Source organism: Mercenaria mercenaria, chromosome 2 (assembly GCF_021730395.1).
Source record: "Mercenaria mercenaria strain notata chromosome 2, MADL_Memer_1, whole genome shotgun sequence".
NCBI lineage: Eukaryota > Metazoa > Mollusca > Bivalvia > Venerida > Veneridae > Mercenaria > Mercenaria mercenaria.
This window is the reverse complement of record NC_069362.1, coordinates 112,006,928-112,032,310: the sequence shown is the minus strand read 5'-3', so window position 1 is coordinate 112,032,310 and position 25,383 is coordinate 112,006,928. Positions and strand designations below refer to the sequence as shown.

At 33.9% G+C, this 25,383-nt stretch overlaps 2 protein-coding genes across 6 annotated transcripts in view; one reads left to right on the top strand and one right to left on the bottom strand.

The window, feature by feature from the left end:
• Nucleotides 1–2,553, top strand: part of LOC123564966 (organic cation/carnitine transporter 2-like) — a 178,958-nt gene extending 176,405 nt beyond the window's left edge. For all 3 annotated transcript variants that reach the window (XR_008370008.1, XM_053537584.1, XM_053537585.1), the window contains one exon: nucleotides 2,458–2,553. Coding sequence is in view for 1 of the 3 variants with exons in the window: in XM_053537584.1 (XP_053393559.1) it covers nucleotides 2,458–2,462 (5 nt within the window). In the remaining 2 variants the exon portion in view is untranslated. The remainder of the gene's footprint in view (nucleotides 1–2,457) is intronic.
• The window catches only part of LOC123564939 (P-granule-associated novel protein 1-like), a 32,019-nt gene extending 7,004 nt beyond the window's left edge, over nucleotides 1–25,015 (bottom strand). Inside the window, exons 1-2 of one of the 3 annotated variants that reach the window (XR_008370004.1) lie at nucleotides 24,874–25,015; nucleotides 10,230–11,365 (exon numbers count right to left, since the gene is read on the bottom strand). Coding sequence is in view for 1 of the 3 variants with exons in the window: in XM_045358868.2 (XP_045214803.2) it covers nucleotides 21,526–23,634 (2,109 nt within the window). In the remaining 2 variants the exon portion in view is untranslated. Of the gene's footprint in view, nucleotides 1–10,229; nucleotides 23,758–24,873 lie in introns of those variants that run through there. The other 2 variants (XM_045358868.2, XR_008370006.1) reach the window with 2 other exon arrangements.
• Between the last annotated feature and the right edge of the window lie 368 nt (nucleotides 25,016–25,383).

Genomic DNA, 25,383 nt, shown 5'->3' with positions numbered 1-25,383 from the left:
AAAAAAAAATGGGACGTGGAAGTAATAATTACATCATAGTTTAAATTTTAAATTGCTGTAAACAGAAGCTGAGTTTCATAAATGTTTATGATATTGGTAAATCTGCAAAAGGTTGTTTAACCGTTTTGACTAGTTTAATGCTGTCCGAATCCGAGTTAATAAACTAATACCTAAGAAGGTTGATCAAAGGAATAATGTTATACTGGTGTCACAAAAAAGTGATTAATAAAAATAGAAAGAAAGTTCATACCAATATAATTTTATCAATTATCAATATCTTTTGAAAGTATCATATAATGTAATGTATACTGTTTGTTTGTATATAAGCTCATTTATAGTTGCCACCGGTAACCCATATGGGCGACTCATCCATAGGAATGTTAGTAATGTTAGTAGTAGGATAGTGCAAGAAGATACAGAACACACTCAAACTCCAGAAGCTTCGCTGGTTCTTTAACGTACCAGGTGTAAGCACCCATACACGGGACTCTCATTACAATGTTTGTATTTTTTACTTGGAGGAGCTGGGGCTAGAATTCACGACCCCTGGTTTCGGAGTCAGACAATGTTACCATTGGACCACTGCGTCCTCTCTCGCAAATAATGTATACTTCTCGAGAAAGTGGTATTTATGCAAAACCTTCGCACGTCACTGGATATTGACATTAGAATTGAATTTTGTTTTTACAGAGTAGAATGCGACGAAATAGCATCGGCGGTATACTTGGAATATCTATCTATCTTAAACCAAAAACATCATAGAAAATGATATATATTAATTGAATTAGCGTACAATTTAATATAAAATCTTTATGAAAATTATGAATGACGGAGTGATATAATTTCTGGATCAACCCTCATATTTGTTTTCCAATTGATAAAGATCTTCATTAGTTATGATCTAATACGTGTCTCTGTTATTACTACTATCCTCTTATCCTCTTGTATAATATATTAACTAAATTACCCTGAAATCTCGAAAATAAGCCGGTTTTGAAAATAAGCCGGTCTCGAAAATAAGCCACCATTTCACTACAGGCAAAAATGGCTCATAAATAAGCCGTACTCAAAAATAAGCCGTCTACTTTTTTGTAACAGTATCAAGGACCTTATTAGGACACCATATAAGATAACAAAACCTACCAACCTGTACACACACAAAAAAAAAACGCTTAAAACAATGCTAATTTTTAAAACCCTGGACAATTAAAAGTTTAAATTGATAGCACAATGGAATGTTTATCACGTATTGTGTAAGTTATTCATACTCGAAGGGTGATTTAATCATAGGTGTATTTGTTTTTTATACTAGAGAAAACTTTTTAATGGGTCTGTTTGCATCGGATGTTTCTCATTCATTAAGAAATTGTAACAAAATAGTTATATCAGAAGTTGAAGTTATCACCGATGTTTTTACTTAAAAGCAAAAGATATGACATCCGTATCAGCAATATTTTGGTACTCGAAAATACGCCGGTTTTCAAACCTTTACCGGAAATATGTACTCAAAAGTTCGCCGGACTCAATAATAAGCCACCAAATCTTTACGAAAATTTAAAATAAGCCGCGGCTTATTTTAGGGATTTCAGGGTATGCTTTTGGTAAGAATAAGTTTAATCTAACTAAACTGTGCTCTTAGTAAGTCTGGGATTAATCTAATTGGTAAATATGGGATTAATCTAACTTAACTGTGTTCTTGGTAGGTATCAGTTTGTGCTGTTAGTAAGTATATGGTTAATCTGATTAAATTGTGTTCTTGGTAAGAGGTCAACTAATTACCATCTCTCAGAGTGTATTAATATGATTATATCTATTGTTTTCTTGGTTAGGGGAACTACAGTTATTTTATTCCAAATTGTTTTCTTTTTGCAAGAGGAAAACTAACTGTTATCTGTCCAATGATTTTTGGAAGCTGTACACCGTAGTTTCTATCCTAATATCGTGTTCTTTGTGATATAAGGAACGTTTTTACAAAAATGTTTTGGTGATAGTAACGTTAATTATCATCTCAACAAAATATGTGCTTGGTAAGTGGTTCTTTGATTATTACAATGAAGTGTGTTGTTTGTATTTCATTGATTTTATTAGTGTCCACCCAATCGTTTTGGAACTGAAACGGTCAACTACATGCAATCGTATCTACATTAGTATTGAGTATGTTCACCTCCAAAATCTCAAAACACTATCATATATCTAAATATCAATCTTGACGAGTGCTTCACTTAATATCACCTCTTTTATTAGTTAATTATGTTTTGGCAATGTCAAAAACCATTTCAACTGTGTTTTCTATGTTTGTTAAGCAAAATTTTCAAAGAATGTGTTTGATAAGATATATTGAACTCGAAACGGCGTTAATTATTCGCCTTGATGATTATAATTATAGTCCAATGACAGTTTTCCTGAGAAAGTAAGATAATGTGCTAGCTAACCATATTTTATTTTATTTATTTACAGAATGATGAAATACCAAGGCTGATGTATTTTCTCAGCGGTATTCTGATCATTGCTTCAAGTCTCATTTGCTGCCTGTTCTCGGAAACTAAAGACAAACTACTTGAGAACACATTCAGAACTGATGAAGAGAAAGCCAGTTTTACCGATGAGAAGACAATGGATGCGGGTTGTAGCAAGAAATGCTCAGAAGGAGAGTCTACCTACTTGAATGAATAACATGCGTAACCATTAATACGAACATAAATTATAAACTTCACAGTATGAAAAACAAAGAGATATTTTAATTTGCGGTAGGTAATACATTTATCTCATGAATAGAAGCGTTATTTGATATGTTCTGCTTAAAAAAAACTAATAGAAAAATAGTTATCAAATATATGCATGAACATACAGCATTTAGCACAGTGTGAAGTCGTGCTCGATTTGTTCACCAAACTTTATTCCGGGTGTTCATGAAGGAACAAGCACATGAGAATAGAAATGAATAGTTCTCTCCCAAGGTATGTTTTGTTTTCAAATGTTGTAATTTAACTTGAGATCGTGGTAAATATACAAAATATACTGCCCTTATACACTTAGAATTAGCCTGAGACGTTGTGCTTCCCATTATCTGCTATCCGGTACCGGTATATGCCGGTGAATGAAATGCGCCAATAGTGACGTAATAAAGGTGCGACGTCACCAATGACAAATACAAATCGATAAAGTAGGTCAGTGGGTGACTTTTTTAAAGTACTGCGAAGTGCTCATGACATAACATATTGCGTATTACATAAGACAAGCACAAGAATGTATTTGCTAACCAGAAATATTTTTCTTTTCGCCAATAAATCATCATTATACTTGCAATTATGTCTAAAAAAATAAAGTACCTCGGTTACGCTGATTTCCAAAAAGTCGGTGCTTGTGACTCTGTGAACGGACCGCCAGTGGAGGTAACTAGAGTCACGCTTTGGGACTAGTAAAATACATACGGCCTTCCAAGTTGGTAACAATCTAGAAATTTCGAATTCGTATAAGAGGACCCGCCAATATGGGTTATCGTTGTCAACCATGCATAAGCTTAAGTACAATTATTAAAGTATTAACAAATGATTGAGCAAACAATGTTTGCATACTATAACTATCTGTCCTGTGAAGTGTTCAAGAATGAATGCATGATAGACTTGTCAGGTAATGGGGAAATAGGATTATTTTTATTTAGCTTAATACACTTACATGGCCTAAAGCTAGTAGTGTCAAAATTGCTCTTGACTGTTATTATTCACATGCTGTTTATATTCATTACTGTAATGTGTAGGTTTTGTCATTTATGGGACAACGTATTTGTTTTGAAAAACTACTTTTCATGTGTAAAGTGACTGAATTGTCAACAATGGAAAACTTCTATTTTGGTGATAGTGACTCTCTTTGGTGACGAATCAATTAAGGTTGAGGTTTGAGAAAGCTTCTAATATGGATTGTTTAATGCTCTTTGCATTTATATGGATAATGATAATTCGATGGGGAAGTATTTGTGTTCAGTATGAACCTGAAGTTTTGCAGATAACTGCAAAAGATGGGTACATAAAATGTGTCTATATATTTGTTTCTTACTTTCCTATTTAACAAATTACTACTAAAACAATTAAATCATATCATCTTTTATTTGCACACACATATTCATTTACAGTTCATTCTACCATTTGGCACAATTCAAATAATGTACCCCACCTGCTTTGCCTTCAGTGTCGGCTTCTCCTCGAATACATTAAAATTGAAGAAGCAAGGCAAACTTATACCGAGTGGTTGTCCAGCTGTGGTAAAAAATTAATTCTAACATAAAAAACAATGAATGTTTTCCTTTAAACATACATTAAGACATATTGACGTTACGTCGACATATCATTTGGGGCCGTTTAGCTGCCGAGAAAGCGTGCTACCACATTGGATCAACTATTTATTATAAAGCCATTTTAGAATCAAAATGTTATTTAGCAGTACCTTAAACATGTCGCAACAATACGAATCAGTATACGGCGTGTGTATAATTCACTCGGGGTGTACTATCGTGAAATTATTCCACATAAGTATAACCTCTTCGTATTTATTCAATACGTTAAAACATAGTAATGCTTTATATACTTCTTAAAAACTTATTAACATGCTGGTCTTTCACAAGTAATGACTTGGCAATATCGGCCCAGTTGTTCAAAACTTTAACAGGCGATTACGCTAACAGTTGATTAACTTTAAAAGTTATATGTCAACATTTTAGAAAACTCTGAAAAACAAATGTATGAGCTAATGATTATGAACACCAAAATTCAAATTACTAGTCTATCATTTTGTACGGCTATTTAAACATTCAATTTGTATTGATTTTAACTACAATACATTTTACTCTATCTTTATTTAGAACAAACCTAAACGGTTTAGTTTTGAATATGAAATACACTTACATTATTATTTATTATGCATGGTAATTATATGGCTTTATTAGGCTTGTATCAAAACACAATTTTTTATACACATTTTCTTTAGGGAATTATGGAAGTATATCTGGTAATGTCATAATGAAAAATTTGGTTCAGCACATACAAAACATGAAATAAAAAGGATTGTTTTACATGTAAGATCGAACACTTGTGCACTCATGAAGACCTGATCTGACATTTTTACTAATGAACACGTAACTCGTGCGAACATCATATTGTAGTTTTAGAAAAATTTACATTAAATTTTGCATAAAATTTACATTAAATTTTGCATACCGCTTTACATTTCAAATACTTTTTTGTGACATACTGACATTAGTATATCTTTATCTTTGGTTGTACAGTCTGTTTTCACTTTCTTACCCAGAAAAGATGAGTGTTTCTACCTTACGGACCCTATCAGGAATAAAATGGCGTTGCCCGCTCCGAACAAGCTGTGATTCCATTGATTCGTATGTTATAGATTTTATAAGCCTTTTTTTCCCGCTAATATATTAATGTTTCAAACTCTAGATTTTATACCATGATTATCATATGTCTGTAGCACTTATGGGATAAAATACAATACATCTCTGGTACCATTTTACCATGATTTTTCAGCTCAGTAGGTAGAGTCTACGGATCGCGGGGTCGTGAGTTCGATCCCCGGGCGTGGCGTATGTTCTCCGTGACGATTTTATAAAATACATTGTGGCTGAAATAATTCGTCCTCTACCTCTCATTCATGTGGGGAAGTTGGCAGTTACGTTCTGAGTACAGGTTAATACTGGTACAGAATCCAGAAACATTGATTAGTTAACTGCCTGCCGTAACATGGCTGAGATACTGTTGAAAAACAACGTTAAACACAACACAAACAAAACCATGCTTTTTACCTTATTATCGGCAGCATTTAACTGCACAATTTGCTGTATTAATATGTTAAAATGTCTTATGATAATCAATTGACTTTCGTTTAGCCTGTTACAACATTTTAAATCATACTTAAAATTACACTTATTCAATCTAAAGAGTTATTACACGTATTCAATACATATTTATAAATCACTTTAACACATCTTAGTCTAAATGAAAAATGATTATTTTATTTATAAGAAAAGCCATTCAGAGACACAAGTTTAACCCTAAATGTAATTAATTTATTGGTGGGTGCTAGGGTATTTATATATATATACAGTCAAACCCGGCTGCAGAACCTCCCTTGGGGACTGAAAATGCCGGTATTTGTGAAAACATATATTTTCTCAAGACAGGTGACGTGTGACCATAGTAAGCAGGTTATATTTTTGGAGGCTGTCTACAGTACGGGTCTGACTGCATAAGGGAGTTCATCGGTTCTAAGACAAAGGTGAATGTACCAAGTAATATAGCAAAAACAAAACAAAATTATGTGGGATAAGGCCGTGACTTTATTGTAAATTTTCAAATGAAAATTATGGCATATTGTAAATATATAGCATGGTATATATGAAAATGATGAGAAAATATGAAAGACAAAGCTCCAGCTAAAATGCCTGGAAGCAACATAGCAGCGCGAAGGTGCAGAAAACTATGAAAATAAGCGCAGAACATACCAGACCTAATAGGAAATTGTAGGTTCTAGTACTTCGCACTAATGCGAAACGAGGCAAAGATGCTCTCACCCATCTCTATGACATGAGATGATATATCAACAAAAATATTCTTCCTAGATTAAGTAAATGCTAAATGAAACATAACACCAAGATCAAAATAAAATCTGATGTAAGTCAAGAAAGTCTTCAGCAAACAAACGCACAAAAATATTAAAATATTGAAAAATTTGTTTCAATGTAATATATGAACAAACGGACCGGTGCGAGGGAATGGTTATAGCAAACTATGCTACAATAATAATATAATCCATCCAAGCGATTGACTGAGCTAACCAGCAGACTGGAAACGTAAGAAAACAGGGGGGATTTACATGTCTGTTTCAACATAACCCATGTGTTAGAGGTTTGTAGCAAAGTGATCCACAAATTATAAAATTATGTACGGACCTACACGTACATATAACAAATGCAACTTTCGACTGATCACTAATAATCGTATGGCCGATAAGTTGAACAACCCTGTTTATATAAGACACAGTCAATCCATGGACCAGGTGAATGGCCGACCACATGGTACAAGGCCCCCTCTAACGGTTAAAGAGCGCCCGCCCAATAACACCAATAATAAGAGATGACCAACCGAGCGCGAGGTTGCAGATACGAGAAGGTCAACCTAGACAAGTGAGCTTTTATTTTGATACTGCCGTAGTATACAAGAATAAAATGTTTTGTGGATCACTAAATATTGCTCACAACACGGACAAAAATTAAAATGAAATTAGAATAAACTTGAGCCAAACATTTTAATAAAGAAGACTTTCTTTACTGTACCCCAAATAAAGATTACAATTTGTAAGCGCCATTTAAGTCACGACAATAAAATAATTCTAAATTGATGAAATCAGATCAATGCAAATAATGTAAGTTCACTAATAAAATCAAGTTTATATACGCATACACGCCTTATTTCTTTCCTTTACTATATAACTAATACCAAACAAACAACTTAAACTGGTTTCAAAGATGGTGGTTAACTACTGTTCATATAACAATCAATATCCCAATAACACAATGCATCAATAGAACGCCTTCGAAATATATATAGACAGAAATATCATAATTCTTTCCAAATATGCATGTACTTAAGCAATCAATATGCCGAAAGAAACATAAAATATACCAGACTATTTATGAACATATGCAGTAAGACAGAATACAGAATGGACAATTCATATGTAATATGACAAATACTTGTCATGTTATCTTAATCTTTACGCATTATTATTATTATAATTATTATTTTGTTTTGTTTTAATTTCATCTAAAACTACCCAGAAAGACAGGTTAATCGTATGCTGCGAGCCGGCTGCCCCAACCCTAACTCTTTTCTATTTTTTATGATATTTTTATATAAGAGGGGGGAGGTAGGGAGAATCCGAGGCTCTGACCAGCGAAAAGGCTCTCTCCACCCCCTGCTTTCCGAGTATTTACTATCATCAATGTTTCTAGTAGATAAAATAAATGTGCCAAACAGAACAAAACACGAAAAAAATTGGGTAATGTTCATGAGCTGTCATCAAATTATAAATCGATGTACAAAACGATGTCCTACAAAAATATTTCAATTATGTTTGTTTGTTGTTGTTTTTTACAGAATAAATGACATTAAGACCATCTCCTCATATTTCTGCAAATACAATGCCAGAATTTGGCGAACCTGCATGCTATCGCTTTGTGTAGTAAACCCGCACTAATACATGATATATTCGTGCTTAAATTCAAAACAAATTTAACAGAAAACAACAAACAAAGTACCAAAAAGAAAAAGATAGTAACATTCGGAATGTTTATAAATGAATACATGCAGTTAAAAATCAAGCCGGTTTCATTCAACCGTATTGTTCCATGATGATTAAATGTACCAACAGAAGCATACTAGCAAAATTGAGTTTATACACACACACTGTAAAGAGTTTGTTCTCTAATATACCATAGATTACAGAAGCGGCGTGACATGTTTGGTGCAGCAGTACATTTTGTGGCAGGGTTCAGCAGTATGATTCACCATTGTGACCCTGAAACAGATTAAACTTGACGGCAGAAATATGTTAAAAAACAACAAAGTTACTGTAATGGGAAGGGTGGGAGGGAATTTTTGTAAACGATCTGTCCTCTACGGATTTCCGATAAAGAATGTACTTGTCACTGCACTAAATTTGCCCATGAAAATCCCGTGGGATTAAAACTTGTCAGACTAGTATTTGAACCGATACGACTATAAATACAAATACAGGTGCGGATTAGCAGTGAGGCGTTATGTTAGACAAGACGATACCCACCAAAATTAAAACAATTTATTTCATAAGAGAACATAAATTTACTTAATTTATTGGTGGGTGCTAGGGTATTTATATATATATACAGTCAAACCCGGCTGCAGAACCTCCCTTGGGGACTGAAAAATGCCGGTATTTGTGAAAACATATATTTTCTCAAGACAGGTGACGTGTGACCATAGTAAGCAGGTTATATTTTTTGGAGGCTGTCTACAGTACGGGTCTGACTGCATAAGGGAGTTCATCGGTTCTAAGACAAAGGTGAATGTACCAAGTAATATAGCAAAAACAAAACAAAATTATGTGGGATAAGGCCGTGACTTTATTGTAAATTTTCAAATGAAAATTATGTCATATTGTAAATATATAGCATGGTATATATGAAAATGATGAGAAAATATGAAAGACAAAGCTCCAGCTAAAATGCCTGGAAGCAACATAGCAGAGCGAAGGTGCAGAAAACTATGAAAATAAGCGCAGAACATACCAGACCTAATAGGAAATTGTAGGTTCTAGTACTTCGCACTAATGCGAAACGAGGCAAAGATGCTCTCACCGATCTCTATGACATAAGATGATAACTATAGATTTCAACGAATGTAATGCATTTTAGATCTTAGTACTAATAAGATTTACAATATGCCATACCGAAATGCACATTACGTGTATTGAGGGCCACTCAACATTTTATGAAAATAAAATTCGCCAAAACGAGGTATGCAGTGAATACACGTTTACTCAATAGGTACAGCAGGTCATTGACAAACAGTTAAAGTCTAGAGCTAGAAATTACCTTTTGCTATGTACCTTAATTTTTAAGATGTATCAAAATCTATGAAACTCGCTGCATATTTTACATATTGTATATCTTTAAATGTTACAATGTCATTCAGGTACATGTACATATTATCCAATAGTTCGATTACTATAAGCCAGGGTCATCATGAAACCTTTTGCTGAGGTTTCAGTCAAAATGTATTATCTATTTATTTTGAACGAACATCAGACGAACGGGCGATAGGGCGGACGAATAGGAAACCAATAGCCATAAGACTTTCAATTAGAAGAGTCCTACTGCCACTGACTTGTTACGTCATAAACAGAATATGCTTGAACAGTTTCCTGTGACGTCTTCTTTGCATTCATATTATTGAAATTATTATTCATATCACTATTGTTATTATAATTATTATTATTATTATCAACATTATTCTCATAATTGATTCAATTCTGTTTTACACCTATTTTCGATATTTCTTGATTATTTCGTTTTCCATATCAATGCATTTTTATAACTTATTCTTTTACATGCAGGCAGTTAAGTAATGCATGCAACGGACCTAGATAAATCGGATCTAATAAAATTAACCAGGTACAGTAGTTACCTTTCAACACAAGGTGTCCCAATAGCTGCCGATCCCGACCATGCCGCGCCGCTTCTATAGCTAAACTGTTTAAAGACATAAGGAGAATAGCCGGTTGACGACATTAGTTTTCTGCAGCCCCTTATACCAGAGACTGACCGTGTTAATGCTGGTGTTACAGTTGCTGACGTAATGGATTATCCGCATCAAAGCGTACAGGCTAGAACTGCGTCAATTTTCCTATGTGCAGTCTCTACGAACACTTCAACCATCTGACTGAAATACTGTTGAAAACGGCATGGAACCAATTAATTGTATGTCGCTCCTTTCTCATCGGATCTGTTAAGCTGTAACTAGACTATGCAGCATGCTTTTTATCATTTGAAGCAAGATATTTAAAGTATAATTTTGACAATTGGTAAGAAACAACCAAATGTATATTTCTATTTGATTTAATGACATAATAGTTTGTATTTTTTTTTTTTTTTTTGAAATTATATTAGGCTACAAAGCAAAATTCTTTGATTAATCCCAGCGATACTAAATCATGTTACAAAATATTTCCGCAACAATGTACGTTAGAAATGCATAAACCTCAATACACCTCGGGTGAAACCAGTACATGCATATTGTACATATGATTAAAGTCCATAAATAATAATGACCGAGAATAATGTACAGGAACTAACGTACTGCATTTTTGCGCATGTACATGCAAACAAAAAAAAAAAAAACGCTCGACCATACCCGTGTTTTGTCAGCTCACTATGTCTGTTAATTTTAACTAAAATTCACTTCAGACTGATTCAGTTAGTGATTGAATAAAACCAAATAACCAATATCTTGCTGATTGTACGATGAACACGTGTCTCCATTACTTTCCAGAGGACATATTCAAATGCCGTATAAACAGAAAGTTCAGCAATCAAAATTATAAGTGCAGACATCTAAAGAAAATATATAATGTATACTCATCTCAATTGTGAATTCTCAAAACAGTAGCGCTGCAGTTTTCCGTCGTAATCTTCTTTAAATTTTTGTAAACGATCTGTCCTCTACGGATTTCCGATAAAGAATGTACTTGTCACTGCACTAAATTTGCCCATGAAAATCCCGTGGGATTAAAACTTGTCAGACTAGTATTTGAACCGATACGACTATAAATACAAATACAGGTGCGGATTAGCAGTGAGGCGTTATGTTAGACAAGACGATACCCACCAAAATTAAAACAATTTATTTCGTAAGAGAACATAAATTTACTTAAATGCGTAAAATAATATAAACATATCAACTAATGTAAGTGGTCTAAAGACTGCTATGCAAAAGGCGCTATGGCTGCGAGCTGGTCATGAACAAGAAAGTCGTTTGGAGATGTACCACTGAAAAACTACTTGCATGTATGTATCGGCATTATTTTTTTTTATTTTCACTATAATTGTAAAGCATTTTACATGAGGAAAACCTTACGGGATGTGATTAATAGGTTCTTAAGAACATTGAAAATTAGTAACAGTAGCAAAAGAACTTAATTCAGTTGATACTTATTTGGGCAGCTTATGTTAACCCATTCAGCAAGTTCTTTGATAACATATTGAGATATATTGAGATATAAGTTGAATAAATAAAATTGCAGATTTTCGAAGATTTTAAAGTATTTTAAACATTTGAAAAATGTTGTAAAAATAGTATATAAAGTTAAAAAAGTAGCTTCATACTTTTCAGTGACTGAAAATAGATCTACACTCGTCAGGGAAGCCATAAGAGCCTGTAAATCTGTGTAGAAGCTGTAAACCTTCTTAGGGACAATATGCTGAAGTTCCCTGAACTTTACAGTTTCATTTAATTTACATGGCAAACTTACTATATTTCTCATTCTGTAGTTTACAGTACTCAGGAACTGTAAATACCTTAAGGTGTACCATACACAATTAATTTTCAGAATTAAAAAAATACTTTAAGACTATGTTTGTATTGAAACAGGAGTAATTTTCGTTCGGTACAATTCAATATACAATTTGAAATTTGGTATATCCATTGGTACGAGTGCTTTACTTTAAAAAACTGAAATTGGACCTACAATGTATAATGATTTTTTTTTTCTTTTTGATATCTATCGTTTGTAGACAAAATAAATGTTTTATATGATTTAAATGCAGTCTGATAAAAATTAAATGTACTACAACACACAAACACGTTAGTGTACAAACACGTTAGTGTCTGTGTTGAACTTATTTTAAAATTACCATCTGCTGGTAAAGCTCTGAGAAATACAGTTATATAACATACATGTACGTATGTATAAGTTATATGTAACACATTAAAGCAAATTTAAGAAATTAAAAAGATACCATGTACACCAAGAAAGAATTGGATCTCAAATAATTGTTAGAGTTAATCCTTTTTTTTAAATCAAACATATTTGTTGTAATTAATTGATGGATAAGAAAATAATTTAACAAATTAAGGCATCAAAACGATGTTTAAAGGATGGAAAAGGAACAAATACAAGAAAGAGTAATATGGTTTGAACCCAAGACGGATAGAACGAACACTATTAGTCCTAAGTCCTAACGTCTTCCGCTACACTTGATTCATAAATATGTAAATGTATTATGGTGGTGTATTCCAGTGAGTGATTTTAATTATAAATGGTATACGTTAAGTGCTGACCCCTATTTGATTCGTGTTATAAGTTTCAGCGAATGTGCACCTTTCCTTTTTTGTCATTGTCCCATCGTTTAACATGGCTGAAATAGTATTTAGTGAAACATATTGTACATGTAATTTTCTACGTATCGCTTAGTTGTCTTCACCACACGATCCTTAGCTGTGTTTTGTCATATCTTACAAATAGAGGAAATAATGCAAAAATGTCAAGTGTACTAATTCAAAAACATAATAATAACTTGCTACTTATCACGAGTGTTTCAGAGAAGTTTACGAAGTTTTCTTCAACATGTATCTCGTTATGCGGCTTTAACTTTCAGGCTTTCGGTCTAGACTGGGTCCCTGAAATGCCTGCTTTGCACACCCTCCCATACCCATCTTGACAAAGTTTTATTGTTACAAAATTGTGCTCTGGGTCGTACTTAGTGAGACTGCCTCAGTAGCTAACTGATAGAGTGCCTGCTTTGAGTGCAGATGGTCGTGCGTTCGATCCCCGGCAACGTCCTACAAAGGTGGAATGAATAGCTCTAGAAGCTTTACCTTTGATCTGGCAAATTGACCTAGTTTTTGACCCCATATGACTCAGTTCGAATTTGACCTAGAAATCATCAAGACAAACATTCTGACCAAGTTTCATAAAGATTGGGTCACAACTGTGGCCTTAGAGTGTTCACAAGCTTTTCCTTTGATCTGGCCTACTGTCCTAGTTTTTGATTCCACATGATCCAGTTTCAAACTTATCCTAGGGATCATCAAGACAAACATTCTGACCAAGTTTCATAAAGATCGGATCACAAATGTAGCCTCTAGAGGGTTCACAAGCTTTTCCTTGATCTGGCCTACTGACCTAGTTTTTGACCCGACATAACCCACTTTCGTATTGTCCTAGGGATCATCAAGACAAACATACTGACCAAGTGTCATAAAGATCGGGTCACAAATGTGGCTTCTGGTGTGTTAACAAACTTTTCCTTTGATCTGGCCTACTGACCTAGTTTTTGACCCAACATTCCCCAGTTTCAACTTTGACCTAGAAAGCATCAAGACTAACATTCTGATCAAGTTTCATAAAGATTAGGTCACAAATGTGGCCTCTGGATTGTTCACAAGCTTTTCATTTGATCTGGCCTACTGACCTAGTTTTTGACCCCACATAACCCAGTTTTAAACTTTTCCTAGAGATCATTAAGGCAAACAATCTGACTAAGTTTCATTAAGATTGGGTTACAAATGTGGCCTCTAGAGTGTTCACAATCTTTTCATTTGATCTGGCCTACTGACCTAGTTTTTAACCCCACATAATCCAGTTTAGAAATTTTTCTAGGAATCACCAAGACAAATATTCTGACTAAGTTTCATAAAGATTGGATTACAAATAAGGCCTCTAGAGTGTTCACAAGCTTTTCATTAAATCTGACCTACTGACCTAGTTTTCGATCCCACATAACCCATTTTCAAATTTCACCTAAAGATCGTCAAGGTAAACATTCTGGCCAAGATTCATAAAGATTGGGTTACAAGAGTGGCCTTTGGAGTGTTCACAAGCTTTTCCTTTGATCTGGCCTACTGACCTAGTTTTTGACCACACATAATCTAGATTCAGACTTTTCCTAGAGATCATCAAGACCAACATTCTGACTAAATTTCATAAAGATTGGTCACAAATATGGCTTCTGGAGTGTTCACAAGTTTTTCCTTTGATCTGGCCTACTGACCTAGTTTTTGAGCCAACATGCCCCAGTTTTCAAGCTGACCTAGAAATCATCAAGACTAACATTCTGATCAAGTTTCATAAAGATTGGGTCACAAATGTGGCCTCTAGAGTGTTCACAAGATTTTCCTTTGATCTGGCCTACTGACCTAGTTTTTGACCCCACATAACCCAGTTTCGTATTGTCCTAGGGATCATCAAGACAAACATTCTGACCAAGTGTCATAAAGATTGGGTCACAAATGTGGTTTCTGGTGTGTTCACAAACTTTTCCTTTGATCTGGCCTACTGACCTAGTTTTTGACCCAACATTCCCCAGTTTCAAACTTGACCTAGCAATCATCAAGACTAACATTCTGATTAAGTTTCATAAAGATTGGGTCACAAATGTGGCCTCTAGAGTGTTCAGAAGCCTTTCCTTTGATCTGGACTACTGACCTAGTTTTTGACCCTAAATGACTCAGTTTCGAACTTTTCTAGGGATCATCAAGACAAATATTCTGACCAAGTTTCATAAAGATTGGGTCACAAATGTGGCTTCTGGAGTGTTCACAAGCTTTTCCTTGGATCTGGCCTACTGACCTAGTTTTTGAACCCACATGACCCAGTTTCGAACTTTTCCTAGAGATCATCAAGTCAAACATTCTGACTAAGTTTCATTAAGATTGGGTCACAAATTTGGCCTCTAGAATGTTCCCAAGCTTTTCCTTTGATCTGGCCTGCTTACCTAGTTTTTGACCCTACATGACCCAGTTTCAAACTTGACCTAAAAATCATTAAACTAACATTCTGATCAAGTTTCATAACGATTGGGTTACAAATGTTGCCTCTAGAGTGTTCACAATCTTTTCATTTGATCTGGCCTACTGACCTAGTTTTTAACCCCACATGATCCAGTTTCGAAATTTTCCTAGGAATCATCAAGTCAAATATTCTGACTAAGTTTCATAAAGATTGGATCACAAATAAGGCCTCTAGATTGTTCACAAGCTTTTCATTTGATCTGACCTACTGACCTAGTTTTTGACCCCACATAACCCAGTTTCAAACTTCTCCTAAAGATCGTCAAGGCAAACATTCTGACTAAGTTTCATAAAGATTGGGTTACAAGTGTGGCCTTTGGAGTGTTCACAAGCTTTTCCTTTGATCTGGCCTACTGACCTAGTTTTTGACCCAACATAATCTAGTTTCAGACTTGACCTAGAGATCATCAAGACCAACATTCTGACTAAGTTTCATAAAGATTGTCACAAATATGGCCTCTGGAGCGTTCACAAGTTTTTCCTTTGATCTGGCCTACTGACCTAGTTTTTGATCCGACATGCCCCAGTTTTCAAGATGACCTAGAAATCATCAAATCTAACATTCTAATCAAGTTTCATAAAGATTGGGTCACAAATGTGGCCTCTAGAGTGTTTACAAGATTTTTCTTTGATCTGGCCTACTGTCCTAGTTTTTGACCCCACATAACCCAGTTTCGTACTGTCCTAGGGATCATCAAGACAAACATTCTGACCAAGTGTCATAAAGATTGGGTCACAAATGTGGCTTCTGGTGTGTTAACAAACTTTTCCTTTGATCTGGCCTACTGACCTTGTTTTTGACCCAACATTCCCCAGTTCAAACGACCTAGCAATCATCAAGGCTAACATTCTGATCAAGTTTCGTAAAGATTGGGTCACAAATGTGGCCTCTAGAGTGTTCAAAAGCTTTTCCTTTGATCTGGCCTACTGACCTAGTTTTTGACCCCAAATGACTCAGTTTCGAACTTTTCTAGGGATCATCAAAACAAATATTCTGACCAAGTTTCATAAAGATTGGGTCACAAATGTGGCCTCTAGAGTGTTCACAAGCTTTTCATTTGATCTGGCCTACTGACCTAGATTTTGACCCCACATGACCCAGTTTCGAACTTTTCTTACAGATCATCAAGTCAAACATTCTGACTAAGTTTCATTAAGATTGGGTCACAAATGTGGCCTCTAGAGTGTTCACAAGCTTTTCATTTGATCTGGCCTACTTATCTAGTTTTTGACCCCACATGACCCAGTTTCGAACATTTGCTAGAAATCATTAAAACTTACAAACTTATCAAGTTTCATAACAATTGGGTCACAAATGTGGCCTCTAGAGTGTTCACAAGCTTTTCCTTTGATCTGGCCTACTGACCTAGTTTTTGACCCCACATGATCCAGTTTCGAAATTTTCCTAGGAATCATCAAGACAAACATTCTGACTAAGATTAATAAAGATTGAATCACAAATAAGGCCTCTAGAGTGTTCAAAACCTTTTCCTTTGATCTGGCCTACTGACCTAGTTTTTGAACCCACATACTCCAGTTTCGAAATTTTCCTAGGAATCATCAAGACAAACATTTTGGCTTGGTTTCATAAAGATTGGGTCACAAATAAGGCCTCTAGAGTGTTCAAAATCTTTTCATTTGATCTGGCCTACTGACCTAGTTTTTGACTCCACATGACCCAGTTTCAAACTTCTCCTAAAGATCATCAAGACAAACATTCTGACCAAGTTTCATAAAGACTGGATCACAAATGTGGCCTCTAGAGCGTTCACAAGCTTTTCCTTAGATCTGGCCTACTGACCTAGTGTTTGACCCAACATGATCCAGTTTCGATCTTGACCTAGAAATCATCAAGACAAACATTCTGATCAAGTGTCATAAAGATTGGGCCACAAATGCGGCCTCTGGAGTGTTCATAAGGCAAATGTTGACGCACGACGAACGACGCACGACGGACGCCGACGGACGCCGGACAATGACCGGTCAGAATAGCTCACCTTGAGCACTTTGTGCTCTGGTGAGCTAATAACAAAAAACAAGATAAGTTGTGTTTTATCGAAATATTATTCAAATGTCTTAAAGGCGGCCATATCTGCTGCTTATGTAACAGTACCTAACTAGAAGGCAATTAGCAAAGCAGTGGTCCTATCTCGGCTATGGAGATGTATGCAGAGGAATTGAAGGAAATTAACTTTTCCTCTGAAAATGTTGATATTTTATTATTATTACTAATAACAATGATAGAAAATAGTAATAATATTAACAACAATAAAAATAATAAAAATGAACAAAGGTAAAGAGAAAACTCAATGATTTCTTCCAATATCATAATTATAATGATTTTTTTTCATATAGTACTACATGCAATCTCATTATTCATCTGCATATAATATGACTGGATAAAATAAAATTATTGTGTTCGATCTATACTGAATTTTGAATTTCAATAATTAATTGCGTAAAGTGTACTTTTCATGTTTTACTTTATAACACTGAAATGTATATTCGGTATTCATTTTTTAAACGAAATTTGTAACTTATTCCTCTAGAAGTTCCTTATCATTATGTTTTAAATTAATCAACAAATATTTTTCTTTTTCCAAAAATGGGTATAACGTTTAAAGTTGTCAAATATTCATAAAAAATAGACTGTTATTGATATATTTATGAGGTAAAATGACACTTTCAAATAAACAATGACATTTGTGTATAGGAACCATACTGTGACAGTTATTAGCCCCAAACTGTGCTAATGAAGATAGAAATCCTTTGGCTCACTGCCAAGATCTAGGCCTTTAAGCCTTGAAACATTCGAACCATGCACGTTTTGAAATAATATTATATCTCTGTGCATGTAAAACCCGATTTAAAGTTTTCAAGCATTGAAATACTTTTGCAAGACGAAAGGATGAATATAAATTTAAAGAGCTATCTTGATAAATCTGACAATCAGACAATTACATGCGAAATATTACAAACATAAAAGTTAACAAAGCATACAATTTTGCGACATTTAAACAATACAATACACAGATAATAGTGGCATAATTTTTTTTTTTTTGCATAACTGTTACCATTCATTCATTGTAGCATTGTCTTTCTACAGGCATTGTATTTGTACTACTTTGTCTATTAAACATGATAGTACACTTAGTAAAATTCTTTAAAATATTTATTTGATTTAATAAAAAAGAAAAATACAATCAACACTGTCACGATTGGTTAAAATAAATGGTTTTATAATGTTTTGTCATTTAGATACATTTGGGAATTTCAAATGCCGCATCCGCTGAAATCAGTAAATATACTCTTATAATTTGTAAACGTTATACTCATCTTAAATAAAGCGCCGTTAAAAAGTTCAAAATATTCAAACATAAATAGACTCCATGAACAATAATGATTACAGTGATTGAATTCCAAGTAATAGGCATCTTTATACAACTGTAACAAGGCACGTTATGTTTCTGTAACTGAACAGGTTTGCAGATATCTTATTCATGAAATAGAACAATGATTTTAATTAATAAGGTTTAAATAAGATTTAATGTTTCATTTAGCCTCTACATTATTATACACAGTCAACTTAAGGTATTAGAATGAGGACGTCTTATAGACTAAAATACTGTTTTTGTCATCGCTAAAAAACTGAGCGAAGTTGCTATCAGTTGTGACAAAAAGTCAGATCAAGAATCTGACCAAGGCGTAATTTTTATATGTGGTGTAAGATATTATACTTATAGAGGAAGAGCAGAATATAATGTTTTATGGCACTTTTCATATAATTGTCTAACGTTCAGTATGCAAGTCAGATCAACAAAACATCACAGCTGTATACGTACGATATCAAAGTAAATAAATGAGCTACCCTTCTTAATAATGAAACAACTGTAAAAATACATTATAGCTTCGTCCACTTTCCGACGTTCGGAAATATAAAAGGTATACGAAAGAAAGCAAATAATTGCTGTGTCTGTCCATTAAGGAACAGTCATGAAAACTAAGTGCTCATAACATTCACATATTTATCGTATAGTGAAATTATATCTATAGTAAGTATGTAGTTAACGTTAAATTATATAGTGAAATATGTAGTGTAGTATAAATTCTATAGTAAAGTATGTAGTCTAGTACAAATTATATAGTAAGTATGTAGTCTAGTAAAAATTGTTTTTTCACATTGTCTTATAACGTATGTCCATAGACTGTCGTTCGAAAAAACACGACAATTTTGATTGACAAAACCAATGGTACCAAGTCAGAAATGTGGACACAGTTTCCAAAGAACCATTACAAAATCAAAAGCTGTGATGAAAATATACAATGTAATAAATTTGCATCAGTTAAAACGTCAAATATACAATGTGCAAGCAGTATGATAACCATGCGTAATTAAAATCTAGAAAAAAAGTCTTTGAAACAGTCAAATATTGATAACTTGCTAATCTGCAGAATAGTGATATGATATTAAAGTTACAAATACAAAAATATTATATTTTTGTTGCGCTCCTTTGATATAAACAATTAAACGGAAAAACGCGGAAGTTCCTTTTATATAAACAATTAAAGGTAAACCGCAGAAATTGTGCATTGTCATATATTTTTTGTAAACAAACAGCACATTTACTTCGGAAATTCGCATAAAGCGCCATGCCCATTTACGTATTACGAAAGGATAAAATATCGAATATAATACAAAAATGATTTACAAAAGTCATTCTCATATTACCAATGTTTACAGCGAAAACACGAAAAGTATATTGATGAGGACTTTCTTCATTTTAAGTTAGTATCTGAAACAAACAATTTGCGTTTGTAACTATCGATTATGCATTATGCATGTACGCAAACAAACTAAACTTCCATTTCAAAAACTACTCTGGTTGGATAAGCGGCGTTCTTTCTCCGTTATCATTATCGGGTGAAATCATGATAGGAAGACGCTTTAAAAGTTTTGCCCAAAAATATTTGTCACTATATTTTATACATACACGCGCTTCCAAGTATGGTTTCAATTCCGAGGTAACAATATTATTGTCTAGATCCTCTAATATAATTAACACCATTGTATTTATTTGTCTTTCACAGAATTTCATGTCGGCCCCTCGGAATTCACTAATATTCAAAGAGTTTCTCAAATATTCATTCGAGATGGCGAATATAGTTACATGACTGGATTCAATCACATCATTGATATTAAATAATAATTCACCTGGAGTTCCTTCGTCCTGCCTGTACACATTATATTCCGGATCCAGACCTTTCAGATAATTATCAATTTTTTCAACTTTTTCATTGTCTTCGGATGAATGCTGTATAAAGATATCGTAAGACAAACGCCGGCGTATCCTCTTCCGACAAGTGGTTTTGCACACATTAAAATTTGATATCATAAAAACTAAGATGCTATTCATTTTACAGGCTGCAAATGAGAACAGTAAAATAATACCAGTTAGCGATCCAATTGTTATGAATAATATGTCAACGAAAGTTAGACTTGTTTGGCAAACAAAGTTATCGTCTGGAACTTCAATCATTGCTCTACCTATACCAGGTCCAGTTGCGCATATAATTTTATACTGGTTGTAAACGTGCTTTTTATTTGACAGAAGCCATTTTTTCGTCCATAATGTATGACAGTCACATGTGAATGGATTTCCATCGATGGTTAAAACTTGTCCTTTAGCAAAGGAAAACGTTTCAAATGTTCTTGGAATATTTTCAAAATTATTATCATGTAAAAATATTGATCTGTTAATTCCGCCTTCTAGTGTTTTGACGATGGATGGGTCTATATCAGCAATTGCACATTGCGAGACATCAAATACAGTCACATTGTGAAGATATGTCCTTGAAGAGAGCTGAATCATGTCAGTGGATTTAATATTAATGTTTCTCCTATCTGCTACCGGACATGTCATAGGTAGGTCGCCTGCATGGTATGTATTACTGCAGTCGACGGTAATGAGGCCGATAGCAATAGTTTTTATGCAAGTGCAGCTATCTGGACAATCTTGAGTAACTGAGCAGTTAAACTGGTTAGCTTGGACCTTGCGAACCAACATCTTCATATGCTATATTTTACGTTAAGTATTAGCCTGTGCACAAACAAACTACAGTTCCATTTCAAAAACTACTCTGGTAGCAGAAGCGGCCTTCCTTCTCCATTATCATTATCGGGTGAAATCATAATAGGAAGACGGTTTAAAAGTTTCGCCCAAAAATGTCTGTCACTATATTTTATACATACACGCGCTTCCAAGTATGGTATCAATTCCGAGGTAACAATATTATTATCTAGATCCTCTAATATAATTAACACCATTGTATTTATTTGTCTTTCACGGTATTTCATGTCGGCCCCTCGGAATTGACTAATATTCAAAGAGTTTCTCAAAAATTCATTCGAGATGGCGAATATAGTTATATGACTAGATTCAATCACATTATTAATAAAAGATAATAATTCACCTGAACGCTGTTCTTCCTGCCTGTACACCTCATATTTCGGATCCTGACCTGTCAGATAATTATAAATTTCTAAGACTTTTTCATTGTCTTCGGATGAGGGTGAATGCCCTATAAAGATATCGTAAGGCAAACTCCGGGGTATCTTCTTTCGACAAGTGGTTTTGCATACATTAAAATTTGATATCATAAAAACTTGAATGCTATTTCTTTTGCAGGCTGCAAATAAGAACAGTAAAATAATACCAATTAGCGATCCAACTGTTATGAATACTTTGTCAACGAAAGGTAGACTTCTTTGGCACACAAAGTTATTGTCTGGAACTTCAATCATTGCTCTACCTTTACCAGTTCCAGTTGCGCATATAATTTTATACTGGTTGTAAACGTGCTCTTTATTTGACAGAAGCCATTTTTTCATCCAAAGTGTATGACAGTCACATGTGAATGGATTTCCATCGATGGTTAAAACTTGTCCTTTAGCAAATGCAAACGTTTCAAATGTTCTTGGAATATTTTCAAAATTATTATCATGTAAAAATATTGATCGGTTAATTCCGCCTTCTAGAGTTTTGACGATGGATGGGTCTATATCAGCAATTGCACATTGCGAGACATCAAATACAGTCACATTGTAAAGATATGCTCTTGAAGAGAGTTGAATCATGTCATTGGATTTAATATCAATGTTAAGCGTATCTGCTACCGGACATGTCATAGGTAGGTCACCTGCATGATATGTATTACTGCAGTCGACGGTGATGAGGCCGATAGCAATAGTTTTTATGCAAGTGCAGCAATCTGGACAATCTTGAGTAACTGAGCAGTTAAACTGGTCAGCTTGTACCTTGCGAACCATCATTCCCTCCAAACTTTTAGGAACTCCACACGTTATGGAAAAGACTGGATTATCTGGATCGATTGTATAAAACTTTCTAAGCGCTAAGGCTAGAGGCAGGAGAGCACAATCACATATAAAAGGGTTAAAACGTGCATCGAATGCACTGTTCCACAAGTTAAGCAGCTGTGGAAATGGATGTGTTACCGAAAACATTTTAAAGTAATAATTTGTGTCCACGGTTGTGATATTATTATGAGTCAGAACGATACCAATTACAGTTGATTTATCAATGTCGTTTATGGTGATATTAACGGAATTTGTAAACCCAGTTATTCTATTTCGTGAAGCGTTTATTCTAATATATGTCTTACTAGACAATAAAACCTTACTAATTAAACTGGAGTCAACAATTGTCAGACTGTTATTAACAAGATGTACATAATCTAACGCTTTTAATTTGACACTAAACGTCCCGTTCTCAATGAGTGATAAGTTGTTGTTAGCAAGATAAAGTTTCTCTAGAGATTCTAAACAATCGAGATTTCCTGCTCGTAATACATAAATATCGTTGTCATCCAGAACAAGCTGTCTTAAATTGTGACACATCTGTTGCGATGTATCAAATGAAACAGCGGTTATTTCATTCTGTGATAAGTCTAAACTCACAAGCCTTTTTAGTATATCTAGATATTCTGGAATTCTCTTCAATCTACTGTTGCTAAAGATTAATGTTTCTGAAGTGTTATAAGCCTCTAAGCATTTTATAACCTGTTCGTCTTTGAAACCATTGTTTATGACTAGTTTTAAAGTTCTGTTATTGAAATCACAGACAAAGTCTATGCTTTCTTCGCTAAGTTTTTTCAAATCTCCGTACTTGGTACATAGATAAATAAGAACCATAAAAAGGAAAACTGTTCTGGTGTTTTTGACCATTGTTTGAAAATACGTTATACACTCACAAGAGTTAAGAAAAACGCCTTCTTCCTGTTATTTTTTGTTGATAAGCTTTTTTTGGAATTGTTCACCATTTAACTGAATATCGAATGATAAAGCCGGCTGAAAAATAAATTTTGTTCAGAATAAAATTCAAATAAAACATATTTAACTCTAAATCAAAATAATGAAAAACTCAGAATATTTGATTTTGTTTTAGATGTCTAAATAGATGTATTAACTGCATGCTTCAAACTATCTATGTAGATGCATTTTGTTAAAATTTTGATGTTTGTTTGTTAAGATACCGTTGTGAATGGAAAAAAGGATCATGATGACTTGTAGCCTCAGTTTTATGAGTTCAAAGTGTAAAATACAGAAACTATTGCTAGTTAAAGTGATACACAAATACAAGTACAAAATTAACTTCCTATAAATAATTGTAGAAATTTTACTGATACGCTTAGGTAAAATAAAATAAATTCTTGAACAAATACTTGGACATTTGTGATGGACCGATAATGCTTAGAATTCAGCTCAGATATGTTGCCATATGCTTTATCTATACATTTCATAAGATGGTCAAGACATTAGGTTTCTTAGTGCGAAATTAAGCAATTCAGACAAAGCTCTATCATTGTTAACGTAAACTTGTCCACTACAAACTTTGTCCTGCAACGACATCTATTTCAAATAAGTATCGTGAAGATTGTTCCAATGACCTCTGATGTGCTGCCAATGTAATTTTGCTACTTCAAGTAATCTTGCCAGTCCAGGAGAAATGATCAGCTACTATGAAGCTATGAAGACCTCTTTTTAGGTAGGAATGTAAAATACTAGTATTGCAATTTATCCAAAACAGTAAGTTGATTTTATTAGATCAGTCCTATCCCCTATTGAACTTATCTTAAATCTTTAGATCATATACATTCTTTATCCGTTTTATAGAAGTTTATCAAGAAATGGGATATCTTGAGTGTTAAAAGTAAAACAATGTAATTGATGGATGAATGGGCAGAAAGCGCTCACATTTTATTTAATAGCTCAACTTTACGACTTTAGGCATGGACAAATATTTTTCCTTATACTTTAGCACTGTGCTTGATCAGCGCATACTTTTTAAAAACATAAGAAATACTTTAGGAAAATGTCGTTGAACCTATATAAAATCATTGAACAAAACAAACGAAATAAATTCAAACTAATAGTAGTGATGACGAATTATATAAAATCAATTACCTGAACTGCCCTGTCACAGACGTAATAGATCATGTCCCTATTCAACACTAAAGCAAAACGCTTTAAACCTATAATAACCACACCTTAAATATGTATTTACAATTTCTAATATGACGTGTGGTCCTGTTTTAGCTGTCATTTGAATGTGCACAATGCGTAGCTGATATATAATACCGTTAACACTGATTGTATGTTTGATACTAAGCAATTAATATAAACATGTTAACAATACCACGCTATGTACCCGGATAATCTTAACTCTGTTCAGCGACCCTAACTCAGTGCCAACATGGCGGATGTAAAGCGGATACAACTTTGTTTTCTGTGTAATTACGATGTATAAAGGAATGTTTCTGTTGTTATATCTATCTACATTGATCAAGTGTATATTTATTTCAAAATGTATCATGTTAAATATATCAACCCTTGTGTTTTCAGGTGGAAAAACGACGAACAAGGCAAATTTTTCAATGAAAACTTTTACAAAAAATCTTTAAAAATACTTATATG